Genomic DNA, 19,017 nt, shown 5'->3' on the forward strand with positions numbered 1-19,017 from the left:
GATGAAGGTCCAGCAGGAGATTAATAAATCCTCCTATCGATGGAGGTCCCGGTCGCCGTGGTCGAGCACTAGCAGACAACAGTCCGGCGAAAGCTAAGTAATGAATCCTCGCTCGATGGGGTTTTTTTTTGTTTCTGTTGGAATCGTGCGCAGAGGAGCAGGGATATATATGGTGTCTTTTGTGGGGAGAGTGCAAGAATCCAAAGAAAATTGAGTTGAGTTTGGTTTTGGTTTGGCAGTTCGGTATGAACTCGTTCCGTTTCGAGCGTGGGGCGGGAGGAAGGGCGGGAGCATGCGGTCGGTTGCGGAAGAACCTAGGAGAGGCATGGGAGGTAGGAAACAGGACGGTCGAACCGTTATTTTTTACTTGGCGGTGACACGGCATGTAATTTGGATAGAAAATTAGGGGTAGAAATAGACGGATGAAAAAGAAGCCCTATTTTCTTTATTATTAGGTATAGACTAGCAAAAATACCCGTGCGTTGCATCGGGAGAAATTAATTCGCAAATGCTATAGCAGACCATCAATGTTGGTCACATTTTCTCCTATTCATGACCAACTTAATCATACTTAATAATATTATTTTGCAAGCCCTTCGTTGCACCGACTTGTAATACCGCATACTGCTAATGATGGTGCGTGTCATCCACAAATTTTATTATGATATGAATTCAAACAAATTTACAGCTAGTGCACACATAATATTTTGCTAATGGTTATAAAATTTAGTATTAAAAACAACAGTACGTCTCAAATTTTTCCTCACAATGGGAGCAATACTTTGCCCTTTTCCCATTTTCATGTCCAATAGATTATGGATGACAGATATATATCTCTATATGTCCATTTATTTAGTTCTTTTTAATTCCAATTCCATGTGTGTTAATACAGTAAACTATTTAAATATCACTATATAAATTTCATAATAAATAGCACAACAACTTACACATTTGAAAAAACCATATAATGTATTGACATACTACGAGTCTCACATACACTCATATATAGAGAAGGCATATGTTGATCCAACTATTGCTGCAACGAAGTGCCACCAAAGACCCTAGAGAAAATTAAATTACAATCCAATCACAAAATACCATGCTTATGAGTAGAACAATATTTTTTATGAGCAAATCCACACTAATTCGGCACAAAATTCAAGTTTAACTGAGTATTTTAGCAACCAACCATACATCTACCGCATGCTATCATCAACTAAAACAAACATGGGTCAGCCTAAGGCCCCGTTCGGTTACACCCTACCCGGTGGGGATTAGCATGGAATGGCAGGGAATCATGTTTAAGAGCATCTCCACCGGTAGCCTCTAAATAGGCGCTGGCAGGGGCGCCGGCACCTCCGTTTGGGGGGCGTCGACACTGCATCCTCTATTTGGGAAAGCTGTTCCCACACTGGCGCCCCCAAACAGGTGGTCCCTATAGATTTTTAAATTTAAATTGACATTTAAACACCAAATTTAAATGAAATTCATACAAAATTTATACAAAAGTACGTCGAATTGATACAAAACGAAATTCAAATGACATTTAAAAACGTAAACTTAATCAATCTACTACGGGGCGCGCGACGGGCCTGCCTCATCGTCGTTCTTCGCCTTTGCCGTCTGCATCTGTGCCAGCCTCTCGGCCCGTCCTTCAAGCATCTGGCGGTGGAGCATGGCGGCTGGCGTCGCAGGAGCTTGCCGGCGCCGCCGTCCCCGTGCTTCTCGCCTTTGCTCGTTGTCGGTGCGCCTCGCTTGCTCGCGGGCGAACGCGTCGTAGTGGCGATGGGCGTTGAGGGAGGCGAGTTATGTCGCTCCGCCTCCTCCGTGACCGCTCGCTGGCGCGAGATCTCGAGGGTGTGCTCGAGATTAGCGTTGTTGATGAACTCCCGCTGCTCCTCCTTCAACCTCCGGAACCGCTCCGCGTTCAACGACGTCAGGATTGCCGCCTGCTCCGGGTCGGGGGGGGGGGGGTGGCTGCGGCTGTTCACCCCACTCTGCCGCATCAGCTTCCGCATCGGCGTAGAAGGCTTCGCGCCACACCGCGAACCTTGGGTCTACGTCGTCGTCGGAGCTGTTGTCCGCGTCGGGCTCCGGCTGCGGTGGTGGTGGTGGTGGCAGCGCACGACCGTTGAGGCCCAGCATTGAGTACGTTGTCTTCAGACGGCGCGGCATTTTGAGGTGGAGAGAATGGCGCCGGCGGTGGTGGAGATGATCGGATAGCACCGCGGTGCCGGACAGCGTGCGTACTATATAGCGGCCACAACTGCCCCCATTAACGGCGACGTACTCGACTGGACGCCGTGTGGCCAGTCGCTGCCCTCGTGGCGTGTGCGCTGGTGCGAGACCATTTTCACCTCCGACCCCAAAATGCTATCGGATCAATAGCTTCCAATCCGCCTCAACCCCACTCAAACCGAACAGACCCTAACCGAAAACTCGTTTTTGCAGACGCCTTCACCTACCGGTGTTGCTTCCTCCAATCACCCACGCGCGTATGGCAACCACCCACGCGCGTATGGCAAGTTGGCAACCTGCCGGTGTTTCTGTATAATCGTATGGCAGCGAGTCCGTATTTTCGTTGGGCCCACCCACGTGCGTTTGTCTCCCATCTCCTTCCTCCTATCTCCAGCACCGCATTTGAGAAATCGGAGAGGCAGCGATGTCCCCGCCTCCCCGGCGGTAAGGTTCTGCGCCGCCGCCGCTCGTCCGTGCGCAGCCGCCACCGCCTTTGTCCGTGCTCCTTGGCACCTGACTCCACCATGCCGAAATCGCTGCCGCGCGACTCCGTGCAGCTCTTCCTCGCCGTCGCCAACATGGACGTGGCCTAACGCCTCAAGCTCAGGTTCGGCGGCTACCACGCGCTCGACGCGGATACCCGAAGCACAGCGCGCTAGTCCTCTACCGGAATGCCTCTGAGCTCGTGACCCGTGTGTATGACTGGGTGAGAGCGACCTCGGCGCCGCCGAGACCCTCCTGATTGCACCTGTCCTGGGCGAGGACGACGACACCCACGACCACCACTACTCTTCCTGGGTTCAGATCTTGCTATTAGCCTTTCGCTCGTGCTGTTTTCCTTCAGATCGATATGATTCAGAGGTCTGTTTCTCACATGTTCTGATTGCAGCAAATAATCTGGCTCGTGAATTGTTTGCTCTGATATACTCTGCAATTTTTGTGAATCTGGAACTGAAATTTTTAAGAACTCTACATCAACTTGCAAGGCCTGCACCAATTTCATCGAGCTTGCAAGGTCAGCACCAAGATTCTCAGGCGACAGGCTGGCGGCATCCTCGACAGAAACCGCGGCCCGCCAACGCCCGCGCCTTCAACCAGCCCGATGGCATCGGCGCCGTCCCGCCAGAGACGCTCGCGCCTGCAACCAGCCTGATGGCATCCTCCAGGGACCGCTTGGCCAAAGCGAAGGCCGCCGCGTCTTCCGCGGGCTCGTTTCCGGATGAGGCGAGTTGTGTCAAGAGAAGTCTTGTCGTGTGGGAACGAAAAGAAAAGAAGAACCTAACAGCCCTACAGCTCGAGGCCATGGTCGAAACCAGCGGATCTTGCCGAGCATGGAGTGGGCGCGCCGGTAGCAGGGCCGGCCGCGGGGACGGGATACGCGGCGGCGGCGAATCAAGGCTGATTTGCAGATGAACGGCTAAGCCATCGGGCCGACGGCCTCGGCGTTTTTTTCTCGAAACGTTTTCTTTTTTACTTAGCGGTGGCAAGGATTGTAATTTTGATGTATTCCAGGGGCAAAATCGGAAGAAAAAATGACGGACGACGGAAACCCTTTTTGCTTTATTATTAGGGAGAGATATATAGAAGTATATGTTAGATCTTGATGGGTGGACGGGAGATGGGATTATAGCCGTCTGGAGATTCGTCTGATGCATCGCTCCTGAACGGTGAGATGTCAGTCGGATGGAAAACGAGGAGTTCGTCTATATATACCGGCCGACCCAACGGAAATTGGATCAGAGGTCCCTTTTTTGCAATCGATCTTGGATATCTTCGGCCGGCACGCAATGTGGCGACCCTTCCTCGCCCGATCCCAGCCCTTCCTCTCCCGTCTTCGTCCCGTCCGGCACCCCCGCACAAGATCATACGGTAACGGCGGCGCTGAGAGGTGGCGGACAATGGCCAACCCACGAGGCGGTCCCAAGCATCTGTACGTGGCGCTGAACGACTCGAACGGCCATGCTTTGTACAAGCTTGACGTGGATGACCTGGCCGGCGACGACTCGGACATGGACTCGGACGTGGCCACCGGCATGGAGCAGCCGCAGCAACTCCCCCAGCCGGTCCTTCGCCTATCTTTCCGTTCCTTCGGCGATGATGCACAGTTCAATGCCCTAGGCAGCAAAATTGTTGTCACCACCGGTTCTTCCGATGAAAGAAGCAAATTTCTTACCCTTGTCTACGACACCAAGACGGTGAAGCAGGACATTCGGCCGTTCGTGCCCGACGGGCTTACAGGGCACTACAGCACCATGGCCGCCGGGGACAAGCTGTACGCCTTCTGTAATCACGGACTACCCCTCTACTACCTCCGCGACGCACGGGCACATCCTGAATCTGGTGACTTGGACACGGATGAATCTGAATCCAAATCCGCCGCTCACAACTACGAGCCTGAATCCTATGACAGCGACGAGGAGCACCTGAATACATGGAGAGGGCGAGCGGAGGAGCGATGGGCTTGGAAGAGGAGCCCCGTGTCGATTCCCTGCGGCGCCACCGGTGGCGCCCTCGTCAAAGGACGCACGTTCTATGTCACCGCAGGTCAGGCAGTGCATCCTGACGGGCGCACCATCTTCCTCTCGACTTGCGACGAGCATCGCCCTAGCAAGGAGTTCACGAGCACCTTCTCCTTGGACACCGGTCGGCCCGGTGCCGAGTGGACACGCCTAGGCGACTGGCATCTGCCGTTCATGAGCAAGGCAAGCTACGACCGCGACATGGATGCGTGGGTCGGCATCGAGCACTGCGAAGACACAAACAGCCACCATCTTTGCTCCTGCGACCTGCCGTCCGCCGGCGAGGACCCCACGCCACAGCCGGCCTGGAGGCTTTGCAAGGAGAGGCTGACGTTCATGCAGGCCCCGCTCAGATCCATGTGTCGCACGCTCGTCCACACAGGACGTGGGAGGTTCTGCCTCGTCGAGGTCGCGCCGCCGCCCGGGGGAGCTCGGCGCTGCGTGGACGTCGACCAGGACCATCTTCTTCAGCTGACAATGTTCCGTGCCAGCTATGGCAAGAATGGCGAGCTCATGGCCACGCCGCTCCGACCTGGCCGATTGTACCGAATGTTCAGTTATGATGCTCTTGGTATTAATCAGCCTCCTGCGTTTTGGATGTGAGTAGGCATGGCAAATCAATAAGAATGACAGTCTATTTTTACTTAAACGAGTATGTAAAAATGCTGGTTAGCACGAACTCTTTTTCCCTTTTCCTTTCAGCATTCAACTGAGGTACGTGGTAAGTCTTGCTGTTTCTTGGATGTGCATTGTGGCATCAAACGTGAACCTACAATGTTCGGCCAAAAAAATGTATGTCTCCGTGATGTAGAAAAGTTCAACGACTTTTTTTTGAGTGTTCACCGGGGAGAGCAACGCTCTCACCTGAATATATTTCTCACTTTTTTGTCACAAAGACAGGGGTGAAAGACCCCAGGTTTTTGGGCAGCAGATTTACATGGGGAGGGGAGACCCATCCAACGCAGGGGGATGGCCTCAGGATGTTACAATCGTACAGGAGGAAGGTAGGTGAGCCACAGATCGACGTCGGCGCGGTGGTCAAGGGGGAGCCGAGCCCGCCAGAGAGTAGCGTCATCACGGCAGCGCTTGCGAATCCAGGAGAGCGAGGGGGAGAGCCCTTCGAAAACGACGCTGTTCCTGTGTTTCCATAAGTGCCAGAAGCACAGGAGGCGCAGAGTTGAGGCCGAGCGGGCAGGAGCCGTGGCCGGCAACGGGCAGACCGGGGCCACGGCAAGCGTGGCATCGTCGGCGACGGGAGGAGAGCCGAGGGCCGCCCAGAATTGACGGGCGAAGCTGCAGTGGAACAAAATGTGAGCAGGAGTCTCCAGGTCGGTGTCGCAGATGGGGCAGCGGCTGCCGTCCTCCTCCAGAATCCCCTTACGGAGCAGATTCGAGCGGCATTGGATGCGCCCTTTAACCAGCAGCCACGCGAAGAATTTGACCCGATGCGGGGCGGAGTTGCGCCAGACAAAGGTGGCGTTCTCGTCGCGGACGCCGCCGTCGGAAACAATGCCGCTTCGCCCGACTTCACCTCATATACCCATCTCTTTGCAAGGTCCATAATAACTATTAACAAAATTTCGTGTTCTAAATTTCTGAATTTAGGAGATACAAATGCACTCAACGCGAAACAGTTTGAAACAATCAAAACTGACCATCAGATTTTCGGAAAGACCTAAGAAGTAATTAACTAATTATACAGTAGCTGAAAATGAAACGCATACAGAAAACATCCGACGAACACTACTAAACCCTTGTGTTTTACATCGTCGAACAACAGTTTTGAGATGAATGAAGTGTCCCATTTACGTTCTGAAGTATGCCTCTATTTCCCATTCCACCCAGGATCGAAGTCATGTATACACATTTATCATGCCAAAAGTTGCTTAGCCCTATGAAGATGAGCTAGCTCAGTTCCTGTTTCACTTGCACCGTGGCATCGTCATCCAGGTACTGCTGCTGTTGCTGCGCCATCATCATTTGCCTGTGCTGCTGGTTCTGCATCATCATCTGGTGTTGAAAATGTTGTTGCCGCTGCTGAATCTGTTGTTGCCGTTGCTGCTGCTGCATCTGAATCTGGCGTTGCTGCTGAACATGTTGTTGCTCCGGTTTCATCTGATTCTGCTGTTGTTGTTGGTGCTGCACATGAATCTGTTGTTGCCGCTGCTGCTGGGTTTGAATCTGCTGTGGTTGTTGTTGCTGCATCTGAACCTGTTGTTGCCGCTGCTGCTGGGTTTGAATCTGCTGTGGTTGTTGTTGCTGCATCTGAACCTGTTGTTGCCGCTGCTGAATCTGCTGTTGTTGCTGCTGCTGGGTCTGAATCTGTTGTTGCTTCTGAAGCGTCATCACCCTGAGCTTCTCCAGCCTGTTCTTGTGTCGCCATTCCGGGCACAGGGACTTGTTCCGGTGCATCTCCACGAACCTGTTCCGCAGCAGCTTCCCGCCGTCGTCGCGCCCGTCCTCCTTGCCCTTGAGGGCCTCCTCCCCGATCTCCGCCGCCCGACAAAGGAAGAAATCCTCGACGTCGTCCCAGAAGAACTGGGCGTCGCCGACGCAGCTGGCGACGAGCTCGTCCGCGTGGGCGTCGCCGCCGCCATCGTCCCCGTCCTCTATGTTCAGCGCGGCCCTGTACCCGGCCCTGAGGAACCTGGCGTAGACCTTGTCGTACTCGCCCTTCTCGAGGGCCTCGCAGACGTCGCCCTCCCACCGGTGCAGGAACGCGGTCTCGACGCGGTAGAAGGCCGCCTCGAAGTTGAGGGGCGCGCCGCGGGCGACGCCGCGGCCGGCGCACGTGATGGCGGCGCGGTCGTGCGCGAGCGCGGCCAGGTGCGGGTCGTCGAAGGGGCCGATGGAGCGCGCCACGCGCCGCTTCAGGTCCATGGCGCGCGCCATCCACCCCTTGCTCGGGTCGCGGTACACCCCGACGTAGCTCAGGTTCGGTAGCTGCTGCGGCGGCGGCGGCCGAGAAGGCGCGGCGTTCCCGGCCGTGGGCGTGCCCTGGGCGTGTTGGGACGGCGAGGGAGCGCCCGCGGGTAGAGGCACGCCGCCCGTAGGTGCCGCGCCCTGCGGTCGTAGGATGGGCGCGTGACGCTTCGCTGCCGGAACGGGCGCCGGCCCCGTCGTCGTCGGTGGTCGTTTGCCCAGGGAAGGCGCGGCGGGGTTCGCCACCGCCGGGGCTCTCTGCGTGGGTTGCGACAATGGCATGCGCGGCCTCGCGGACGGGACGGCGGCGCCGACCGCGCGAGTGCTCGGCGGAATGCCCGGTGCCCTTGACGGTTGCGGCACTGCCTGCATCCGTGGCATCGGCGAGGGAGCCGACATCGGGGCACCGCCCATCGGCCGTGGCGCGCCGGCGATCGGCGGTCCCTGCGCGTGCGGCGCCAACGGCATGCGAGGCCTCGCGATCGGCGCCTGCACGCGTGGCGTCTGTGATGGCGGGGCTACCCTCACGGCGGCGGCAAAATTATTACCAAAGGATCCCATGATCGGCCGCGGCACGCCGGCGGCAGCGGGCGGCCCTTGCGGGCGTGGCGGTGCCGCGGCGGCGCCGGGAGCAGGGAAGGGCGTCATTGTTGGCTTGATCAGCAAGTCGAAGTCGCGGCAGTAGAGTACTAACACTCTAGCAGTCGTGGCAGGCAAGGCAGGCAGGACCTAGTTGCTGTGAAGATCTGAGTCGATCGGCGAGCGAGTTGGGATTGGGAGGCTGCGTTGCGCCGCCGGCTGCTTAAAAAGGCTGCTGATCGAGGTCGAGTCGGTTTCGGCGATTTTGGACGCGCCAGGGTCTGCTGGAGTCGAGGTCGGAGTCGGATTGACGATGACGGCCGCGGCAAGCGGCGACTCGGAGTTGCCGGACGCGTATTCTCATTGGAGAAGGATGTTGGTTCTGGGTTACGTAACCACTCTCTGAAAGCGGGTTTCCAGTTCCAGCTTGAGGGAGCCGCTCCGGAACACTCGATCCGAATCGCTCGCCGCCGGTAATGTCGATTCCCCGCCGCCTATCCCGCCTTCCCGCCGCCGGAACCACCAGTCCCTCCACCGCGAACCTCTCCATCTCCCACGGCGGAACCGGCGGGAGGCCCTCGACCGCCGTGCTGGCAGCCGCCGCGACGGCGGCGGCGGCATCGGGCCGCGCCTCGGAGTGCCAGTCCCTGCTCCTCCGCATGACCCGCCGCCGCGGCGCGTCCCGGCTCGACATCGTCACCTCCCTCCTGGCCGCCGCCTCCCCAACCCCGACCCCGCAGCCGCAGGTGTTCGACCTGCTCATCCGCACCTACACGCAGTCCCGCAAGCCGCGGGAGGCCTTCGAGGCCTTCCGCCTCCTGCTCGACCGCCGCGTGCCCGTCCCGGCCGCCGCCTCCAACGCGCTCCTCGCCGCCCTCTCGCGCGCGGGCTGGCCCCACCTCGCCGCCGACGCCTACCGCCTCGTCCTCTCCTCTAACTCCGAGGTAAACGCCTACACGCTCAACATCATGGTCCACAGCCACTGCAAGGCCCTGCAGTTCGACAAGGTCGACGCCGTCGTCGCCGAGATGGGGAAGCGGTGCGTGTTCCCGGACGTGGTCACGCACAATGTCATGGTTGATGCCAGGTTCCGCGCCGGGGATGTCGAGGCGGCGATGGCGGTCGTCGATTCGATGGTCGGTAAGGGGATAAAGCCGGGGATCCTGACGTATAACGCGGTGTTGAAGGGGCTGTGTAGGAATGGGAGGTGGGATAAGGCGAGGGAGGTGTTCGGCGCGATGGACGAGTGCGGGGTGGCGCCGGATGTTCGCAGCTTCAACATGCTGATTGGGGGGTTTTGTAGAGTTGGGCAGGTTGACGAGGCGATGAAGTTTTACAAGGAGATGCGGCGGCGTGGAGTTACGCCGGATGTGGTGAGCTTTAGTTCCCTCATCGGGTTGTTTGCAAGGAGGGGGGAGATGGAGCATGCTGTGATGTACTTGAGGGAGATGAGAGAGTTCGGATTGATGCCTGACGGTGTCATTTACACAATGGTCATTGGCGGGTTCTGTAGGTCTGGGTCAATGTTGGAGGCACTGAGAGTTAGGGATGAGATGGTTGCCTGCGGATGTTTGCCGGATGTGGTAACTTACAATACCTTGCTGAATGGGCTTTGCAAAGAGCGTAGGTTGTCTGATGCAGAGGAGCTTTTGACTGAGATGGGGGAGAGGGGGGTTCCGCCCGATTTATGCACCTTCACAACTTTAATCCATGGGTATTGTAGGGAGGGTAACACAGAGAAAGCATTGCAGCTGTTTGACACGATGCTGCAGCAGCGTTTGACACCAGACATCGTGACGTACAACACTTTGATTGATGGAATGTGCAGGCAAGGTGATCTGGGCAAAGCTAATGAGCTGTGGGATGACATGCATTCTCGAGAAATCTTCCCCAACCACATTACCTACAGCATCCTGATAGACAGCCACTGTGAGAAGGGACAGGTGGATGATGCATTCGGTTTTCTGGATGAAATGGTAAAGAAGGGAATTGTGCCAAACATCATGACCTATAATTCCATCATTAAAGGTTACTGCCGGTCTGGAAATGTATCCAAGGGACAGCAGTTTTTCCAGACGATGAGGCATGCCAAGGTGTTGCCTGATTTGATTACGTACAACACACTAATCCATGGTTATGTTAAAGAAGAAAAAATGCATGAAGCTTTTAATTTGCTCAACATAATGGAGAGTGAAAAAGTTCAACCAGACAACGTCACGTATAATATGATCATAAATGGGTATTGCGTACACGGTAATATGCAGGAAGCTGAGTGGGTTTACAAGAAAATGGGTGCTAAAGGGATTGAACCGGATAGATATACATACATGTCCATGATAAATGGTCATGTTGTAGCTGGCAACTCGAAGGAGTCATTTCAGCTTCATGATGAGATGCTTCAAAAAGGGTTTGCTCCAGATGATAAATTTTGAGGGTATTACATTCTGCCGTATCGGATTCTAATTTTGATGCCATGGATAATTCAAGAATGAGAAATGAAGGCATTGTGCAGTTTGACCTGTCACAATTTTCGCTCCAACAAGTATTGTGGACTTGAAGGTGAGTATGCGAAATTTTACAGTTGAGCGTTGGAACACCGTCTAGGTTATGCAGACTATCCTTCTGCTCATTAACATAGTGGAATCAGCAATGATATATGCTTCGTACTTACTAGTTTGAGTATGACTTTGGAAGATGCAATGTTGTTCTGTACAAGTATCTCTCTGCCTGATATAATGTTGCTTCACTGACATTCTTTTGCTACTTTTGCCTTTTATCACTCTAGGGGTGTTGCAGTTTGGTAGCATCACACTGACTGTCCGTAATTTTCTGTAGGCATCTGGTTAAATTCTGGAGTAATTTTTCTGGAAGTTTTCATTGTGGGGTGGTCCAAGGGTTGCAAAGATTTCCAGTCAAGTAACAATTCTGGGTGTACTTTCTTCACCAATGTCCCAAATATTCTGTTAGAACTCAGGAGGTGTGCTTTTGTTTTCTGGGCATCAGAGGAATCTTGCATTCTTTAAATTTACCAGGTATGTTGTTTCTTCCCCAGATTTCCTTTTACAGGTAGTAGTTTAATGTACTAATGCCTGATATGCAGCTTTCATTTTTCAATTCCACAATGTTGTTAAGAAACATATCACTAGTTTACTCCCTGTTTCCTGTTGCTTAGTTGACTCTACACCTCTGGTAGACCTGCTTTAGCATTTCAATATAGAGGTGTTTATTTTATGGAACACCAATAGCAACACAGGAAATATTGCCTGCTGGGCAGTCACAATCAATAATTAACACAACATCATCGCAAATATTTACACATGCACCTAAAATATCACATACTTCCTGTCAGATGCTGCTGAACTGAGTGAGACTGCACATTAATTTTTCCTTTTCAATTTCAGTGACTGCAAATCACTTTAAACATGAACTATTAACATCACACGTAATTGATCAGAAGGGAAGAACCGGGTGCACATAAAAAGGTATCGCTATCTTTCATCTGCTTTGTGTACAATAGTTCTCAAGAGAATCTTGTATGCATGAGAATCTTACGTCCTCAATTTACTGCAAGAGAATCAAAGCTGTTGTGCAAAGAAAGAAATATAACTGTCTAGAGAGTATAAATGTCCCCCTTTAGCCTTAGCTCCAAGAGCGTGGAAAAGAAAAAGAAGGAAGCAAAGTCAATATTGCTCTTGTCAATGTTTCAAACCTCTCATGGCGAATGAGCCAGGCTTTGTGAAGTTAAGAGCACGTGGCTGGGCTTATTTGCCGTGTGGTCTAGTTGTGCAATAAGGTTGTCGATTTTTTCCTTATCTTAAAATTCTGTGTGTTAATTTTTTGCAAAATAGTTTCCTAACTAACATCCTGAAACTTGGAGAGCATATAAATAGCAACCTTATGTTGTCTCTCTGTCCTTTTTTATTCGTTTCCTTCATTTAAGCATATTTTTAGTTTCAATTGCTTTAGGTGGCTGCAAGTTTTACTTATAATTTCCTCACTTACTGTAGCAACAGGTTCTCTGAGAATAGATAGAGTTGAGGATAAGATGAAATAATTGGCATGGAGGATGTGTGCTACCCAAATGAAGATCAGCTGCTTCTCCTCCGTGTTAATATGTTGGTTTATGGCTTGCATACGAGGTTAATTTGATGGCTCGTTCCATCAACGGTGTAAAGTAGCAGAGGGCAGCATTCTGCGATAATCGAGGAAACAACACTTTAGGCAAAACAATGACAATATATGATGCAGCGCAGTAGTATTGGCCTGGGTACTTGTCGAGAATGATTTTTATTTTCGGAGAATGGGCCTGGATACTTTTGAGTAGATGTGTCCATAATATGTACTTGTAGTTTTGTTTTTGCTACTTACAGTGTTGTTTTAGTCTGGGATAATATAATATGTTACTATTATCGTGCAGGGTATACCACTTCAAGATTTTGTTAAGTGACTTCCCATTTAGTGATCTTCTCATGTAATATAACCTTAATTGATTATATTGTAAACTCATAAGTTTCTGAGAAATACAGAGTGGCTTTGAGAAAAGTCCGCTTTGTTTCTGCATCATAATCTTATATTTTTGGATAGAAGATGCACATAAAGATCATAGTAGCAAGTGTTTTATTTTGTAACATTTCTTTTAAGAGGATTGTTGTATAGCACGTACCTAAGATTTTACATGGTATCACTTTCAAGTTTGTACACTTGTTTTTGAGACAGTTCCAGTTTTTCTTTTCACACTCTTACAGTGGGGAAGACCTCCACTGTGTCATTATTCATTTTCATTAAAAGAAAGTGAGAGTATGTACAGATAGACTGTTCCAGTTTGTACGTACGCAGAGAATTTTTTTTTCTCCATCTCCATTATATTATGTGTGTAATGTAAAAGTATAAAACCTAGATAGATTTGGAAATTCAATTCGGCTCCTGGGTGCATATGCTCCCACCACCCAAAACTATATTTGTAACTGTTAAAATTTCTAAAAAAAAAAATAGATGTACCTCTCGACAATCTATGTGATGTGTGTTTGTACAGTTTCGTGAAAAATCAATACTTTTTGTGAATGATGTAAAAACAATTTATATCACAAAAAACTCATTTTTATCACCAAATTTTGACTTTTTTACACAGCCCAAACAAAAATTTATTTTTTCATTTAAAGACTTTGTGCGCCAGTAACATCTGAAGATGTACACGTGTATTTTTTGTTTGAATTTTTTTAACATTTCAAAAATATATCAAAGATGAATTTCAAAATAAAGAGAGTATATACATCTAGGAGCCCACATGCACTTCACAGCCCAGCCCGCTCATATAAACGCCCAAGACGCGCCTCCACCTTTCCCCTTTCCCTCTCTCTAGGCCTCCACAGCCCCGAGGCGATTTGCACAAAAATAACCCAAAAGTGAAAGAAAAGCATAGACTGACCCTCCGGCGAAACTATTTCACCCATCTAACCCTTTTGTGTGGCGCCCCTCCCATCGGCGCCACACATGCCAGTGTGGCGCCCTTCCTGTCGGCGCCACTCTCCCAGCCGACGTGGCGCCCTAGACGCTGAGCTGGTGCGCCGATCCGACGTGGCAGCATGTGTGGCGCCCCTCCCATCGGCGCCACACATGCCAACTTATAATTGCCCAACATACTGTGAGACAATTCGTCTGGGACTTAGCCGTTTTGGCGAGGCTCTATGTGTGGCGCCGATGCAACGGGCGCCACACTAGCATGTGTGGCGCCGATGCCACGAGCGCCACACAAAGAGGCTCGCCAAAACGGCTAAGGACTAATCGTCCGGAGCCCCTGGATGTTTTCGACCCAAAAGTTGCTGTATGTTGCCATGTGTGGCGCCAGTGTGGAGGGGGCCACACATTGACTTGTGTTAAAAACATGAAAAATCATACCAAATTCCAATAGTTTTGAGTACAACATTGGACACAACAAGTAGCAATTTCAGAACATACACATATAACACTTCATAGCTCATATCGTAGCAAGTAGATTCAAACAACAAGTAGCATTACAGACATTGTTCGAAATGGTTCACAACTCGATACTTATGAAGATATAGTTCACAACAACATGTAGCACATCCTAGTGTCGTCCTCGACGTGCCGTCCTCACGGGCTGCTTCCGGACGGCCATCCTCTTCGTCCGCTGCTGTGGCTCTTGTTGCTGCTGCTCCTGCTGCTCCTCCTCCTCTGAAGATAACGGCTCTCGTTCCTCATACTCGATAAAGATGATCTCCGCGGCGGCCCCTCATCCTCCTCAATGACAACCTTCTTTCCTCGGTTGACATAATCTTCCGGAGTGTACCGGTTTGGAGCCTTGCCCCTTGGCTTCAACTGGTAAGCTGACCGTGGGGCTTGCTTGGAGGTATGCTTTGGAGGTATGCTTTGACTCAGAAATTTCCTCATCGTCAGGAATCTTCACAAACATGAACACATGAGATTACAAAAGTTGAAATTAGTAGGAACATGTTTGACAGCAACAAAATAGTCCATACCTCCCGCTCTTCAGAATAGGAGGATGTAGGAATTTCGCATTCGCGGCAACCTAACAAGTTGGCTAACCGTCGCATCTTTCGTGCAGTGTTCTGCGTCATGGAACTCATGGTTACAAAGGCACCAGAACATAATAGCATACATTCAAAGTTTGTGATCATACCTTAATGAAATGCCGCAACGGTCCGACAGGCTTTTCATCTCTCCCGCTCTGCTCCCACATAATCTCGCACTCGTGAGCTGTTTTTTGGATCTCCGTCCGCTCTGACAAACATAGCATACACAATTTAAGCGAGCACATGGCAATCTAGATGATGTACTAGTTAGTGAGAGAATCCATTACCACGAAGTTCAGCTCGGAAGCAATAGAAGTCGATCTCCCTCTGCGAGCAAAGGTGTCGTGCTGGCTTTGCGCAACCTCATCGAACTCGATGGGGTCGTCCAAGATGTCCTCAGCATACGCGTGCTTCACTAACTCGATACACGTCTTTTCATGGAACCACTCGAGGTAGTTGTTGAAAGCGGCCAAGTCGTGAGGCACAATCTCCACAGGGCCAGCATTCCGTGTCGCTTCCAAACAGTGTAGGAACACTGCGACATGGCCGCTATGATGAACTGGCCAATTTGTGATCTTCATCTGCCGCTGCCTATCAAGCCTGCAAGAATCAAGAAGTTAGATTGTACCTCTTCTATCAAGAATCTTCCATCGCATGATTCCAGAAGTTTACCTATGAAGCTCCTTGTCCGTGTCTTGCCACTGAGGTGGGCACTCCTGATACAGCCCAAACTGTCTCATCACTCTGTGCGGCTGGTGGTGTTCAACAAGCCACATGCATATGAGTGGGCAGCGCATACGCCAGAACCGCGCCTCCTCCGTGCACTTGTGGTTGAGGTCAGCCATCCCCGCGCCAATATGGTAGTAGCTACCATATGGCTCCCATTCCACCTGCATCATACAAATATCTCAGAATTTCGAACATGCTAGTAGAATCAATGAAAACTAGGATTGCAAAAGAGTGATCGGTTACCTGCTCAGCGGTAAGAGTGTCCAACGCCGCAGTGTACTGCATGTACATGATCTTTGGATCGCTCGTCATCTCCGAGACATTGTCCCAAAGGTATGCCCAAGTCGGCTCCCGATCAAGGTTCTCATGGTGATGAGGCCATGGCCTCTCGTTGAGTACCCTGGGACGCCCAACTGATAGGCGGTCCCAGCTCCATACGGAAAGTAGGAGCATGCATCCACCAATACCGCCGTTCCCAGTCCTTCTCCCAGTCCCGCGACAAGCTTCGTCCAACTGCGTACATAAGACATTTGGTTAGTACTTTGTCTAGCACACTACTATAGGAAAATAGTACATAGAACAAATCATCACCTGCCGGTAGAGGTAGGCAAGTGCCGCTCTTCCCCAACTCCACCGGTGCTCCAACACCGTAAGCGCCTTCAGCCAACACCAATGGGCCAGCTTCCCCCCACTGTCAGGAAAGAGAGTCCTCGAAATCATGTACCATAAGTACACGCGGGTGTACGTCCTCAGAGTGTCCCTGTTGGCCCCTTCCGGGCATTGTCCAAAGTTAGTCCTAATCCAAGAGAAAGACGCGCCGGCGGGAGCCCTCGCCTTTGGTTCTGCTGGCAGCAGAGGAGCCCTGCCAATAAGCGCCTCCATCTGCTGGCGCCACCCATCAGAAGCTGTGTTCATACACAGTGGCTCGCCCTGAATAGGTAGTCCAAGGATCATGGAAACATCCTGGAGAGTAGGGGCCATCTCGCCGGCCCTCAAGTGGAAGGTGTGCGTCTCCGGCCTCCACCGATCGACAAGGGCGGTGAGTGCCGAGGGGTTCATGTTCGGCCCCCCACGGCTTACAAGGGATATGAACGGGAGAAGACCGGTAGGCTCGATGAACTCCGTGTACCTCTCGTCATACGGTATATCCACCGTGCCATGGTAACGAATCTTCAAAGGGTGAAGATCCGTTGCCCTCTCCGTCATATGAACAACCCGGTGATCCCTGTCATACTCTTGATCCAGGAGCCACATGATACGTCTCCGACGTATCGATAATTTCTTATGTTCCATGCCACATTATTGATGTTATCTACATGTTTTATGCACACTTTATGTCATATCCGTGCATTTTCTGGAACTAACCTATTAACAAGATACCGAAGTGCCAGTTGCTGTTTTCTGCTGTTTTTGGTTTCAGAAATCCTAGTAAGGAAATATTCTCGGAATTGGACGAAATCAAAGCCCAGGGGCCTATTTTTCCACGAAGCTTCCAGAAGTCCGAAGACGAAACGAAGAGGGGCCACGAGGCAGCCAGAGCATAGGGCGGCGCGGCCCCTGCCCTGGCCGCGCGGCCCTATGGTCTGGGCCCCTCGCGCCGCCTCTTGACCTACCCTTCCGCCTACTTAAAGCCTCCGTGATGAAACCCCCAGTACCGAGAGCCACGATACGGAAAACCTTCCAGAGACGCCGCCAACGCCGATCCCATCTCGGGGGATCCAGGAGATCGCCTCCGGCACCCTGCCGGAGAGGGGAATCATCTCCCGGAGGACTCTACGCCGCCATGGTCGCCTCCGGTGTGATGTGTGAGTAGTCTACCCCTGGACTATGGGTCCATAGCAGTAGCTAGATGGTTGTCTTCTCCCCATTGTGCTATCATTGTCGGATCTTGTGAGCTGCCTAACATGATCAAGATCATCTATCTGTAATTCTATATGTTGCGTTTGTTGGGATCCGATGAATAGAGAATACTTGTTATGTTGATTATCAAAGTTATATCTACGTGTTGTTTATGATCTTGCATGCTTTCCGTTACTAGTAGATGCTCTGGCCAAGTAGATGCTTGTAACTCCAAGAGGGAGTACTTATGCTCGATAGTGGGTTCATGCCTGCATTGACACCGGGACAAGGTGTGAAAGTTCGAAGGTTGTGTTGTGCTGTTGCCACTAGGAATAAAACATTGATGCTATGTCTAAGGATGTAGTTGTTGATTACATTACGCACCATACTTAATGCAATTGTCTGTTGCTTTGCAACTTAATACTGGAGGGGGTTCGGATGATAACCTGAAGGTGGACTTTTTAGGCATAGATGCAGTTGGATGGCGGTCTATGTACTTTGTCGTAATGCCCAATTAAATCTCACTATACTCATCATGATATGTATGTGCATGGTCATGCCCTCTTTATTTGTCAATTGCCCAACTGTAATTTGTTCACCCAACATGCTGTTTGTCTTATGGGAGAGACACCTCTAGTGAACTGTGGACCCCGGTCCAATTCTCTTTACTGAAATACAATCTACTGCAAGACTTGTTCTACTGTTTTCTGCAAACAATCATCTTCCACACAATACGGTTAATCCTTTGTTACAGCAAGCCGGTGAGATTGACAACCTCACTGTTTCGTTGGGGCAAAGTACTTTGGTTGTGTTGTGCAGGTTCCACGTTGGCGCCGGAATCCCTGGTGTTGCGCCGCACTACATCCCGCCGCCATCAACCTTCAACGTGCTTCTTGGCTCCTCCTGGTTCGATAAACCTTGGTTTCTTTCTGAGGGAAAACTTGATGCTGTGCGCATCATACCTTCCTCTTGGGGTTCCCAACGAACGTGTGAGTTACACGCCATCAAGCATATTTTCTGGCGCCGTTGCCGGGGAGATCAAGACACGCTGCAAGGGGAGTCTCCACTTCTCAATCTCTTTACTTTGTTTTTGTCTTGCTTAGTTTTATTTACTACTTTGTTTGCTGCACTAAATCAAAATACAAAAAAATTAGTTGCTAGTTTTACTTTACTTGCTATCTTGTTTGCTATATCAAAAACACAAAAAAATTAGTTACTTGCATTTACTTTATCTAGTTTGCTTTATTTACTACTACTAAAATGAGTAATCCTGAAGTTGAAGTTCGTACGTTTAAGCAACGAGGGGGAGAATGTTTGAGAGATGCTTGGTATAGAATTAGCGATGCCCATAATAGATGCACTAAGAAACACTCCACCATTATTTTACTCAGGAATTTTTATGTTGGTATCTCTAGCTGGAATAGATATGTTCTTGATAGTCTCGCAAAAGGTGACTTCCTAAGTACTCCTGCATTAGAAGCTAGTTGCATTATTGAGAGTTTATTTGGAATACCCCCTGTTGATAAAGTTAAAACTGAAATCTCTCTTGAAGATGTTATGAAAAAATTGGAAACCATAGAGAAAAATTTTCCAAGTATTGAAGCTGAATTGGAAATGTTACTTGATAAAACTGATAAACT

General features: G+C 50.8%; 1 protein-coding gene and 2 long non-coding RNA genes across 6 annotated transcripts; 2 read left to right on the forward strand and 1 right to left on the reverse strand.

Moving 5' to 3' along the window:
- Positions 1–2,914: 2,914 nt before the first annotated feature.
- On the forward strand, positions 2,915–3,787 carry LOC127349191 (uncharacterized). The gene is made up of 2 exons (XR_011742216.1): positions 2,915–3,099; positions 3,225–3,787. It is a non-coding gene; the product is annotated as an uncharacterized lncRNA (long non-coding RNA).
- A 4,854-nt stretch (positions 3,788–8,641) lies between these two features.
- LOC127296854 (uncharacterized) lies at positions 8,642–12,779 on the forward strand. Of its 4 annotated transcripts, none has more exons than XM_051327074.2 (4): positions 8,642–10,817; positions 11,094–11,290; positions 11,660–11,740; positions 12,266–12,779. In XM_051327074.2, the coding sequence occupies exon 1, from the start codon at positions 8,735–8,737 to the stop codon at positions 10,688–10,690; it is 1,956 nt and encodes a 651-aa protein (XP_051183034.1). In that variant the 5' UTR covers positions 8,642–8,734; the 3' UTR covers positions 10,691–10,817; positions 11,094–11,290; positions 11,660–11,740; positions 12,266–12,779. The 4 variants fall into 4 exon arrangements, with proteins under 4 accessions (XP_051183034.1, XP_051183035.1, XP_051183036.1 ...); XM_051327075.2 differs by having other exon boundaries at positions 12,272–12,779; XM_051327076.2 differs by lacking the exon at positions 11,660–11,740.
- A 2,017-nt stretch (positions 12,780–14,796) lies between these two features.
- On the reverse strand, positions 14,797–15,288 carry LOC127347959 (uncharacterized). The gene is made up of 3 exons (XR_011742217.1): positions 15,097–15,288; positions 14,917–15,015; positions 14,797–14,845 (listed from the first exon to the last, which is right to left on the reverse strand). It is a non-coding gene; the product is annotated as an uncharacterized lncRNA (long non-coding RNA).
- Positions 15,289–19,017: the final 3,729 nt, after the last annotated feature.

This window comes from Lolium perenne, chromosome 4 (assembly GCF_019359855.2).
Source record: "Lolium perenne isolate Kyuss_39 chromosome 4, Kyuss_2.0, whole genome shotgun sequence".
Lineage (NCBI taxonomy): Eukaryota > Viridiplantae > Streptophyta > Magnoliopsida > Poales > Poaceae > Lolium > Lolium perenne.

Coding starts and splice junctions, on each gene's coding strand:
- LOC127296854 (XM_051327074.2), top strand. CDS start 8,735: ATGTCGATTCCCCGCCGCCTATCCCGCCTTCCCGCCGCCGGAACCACC.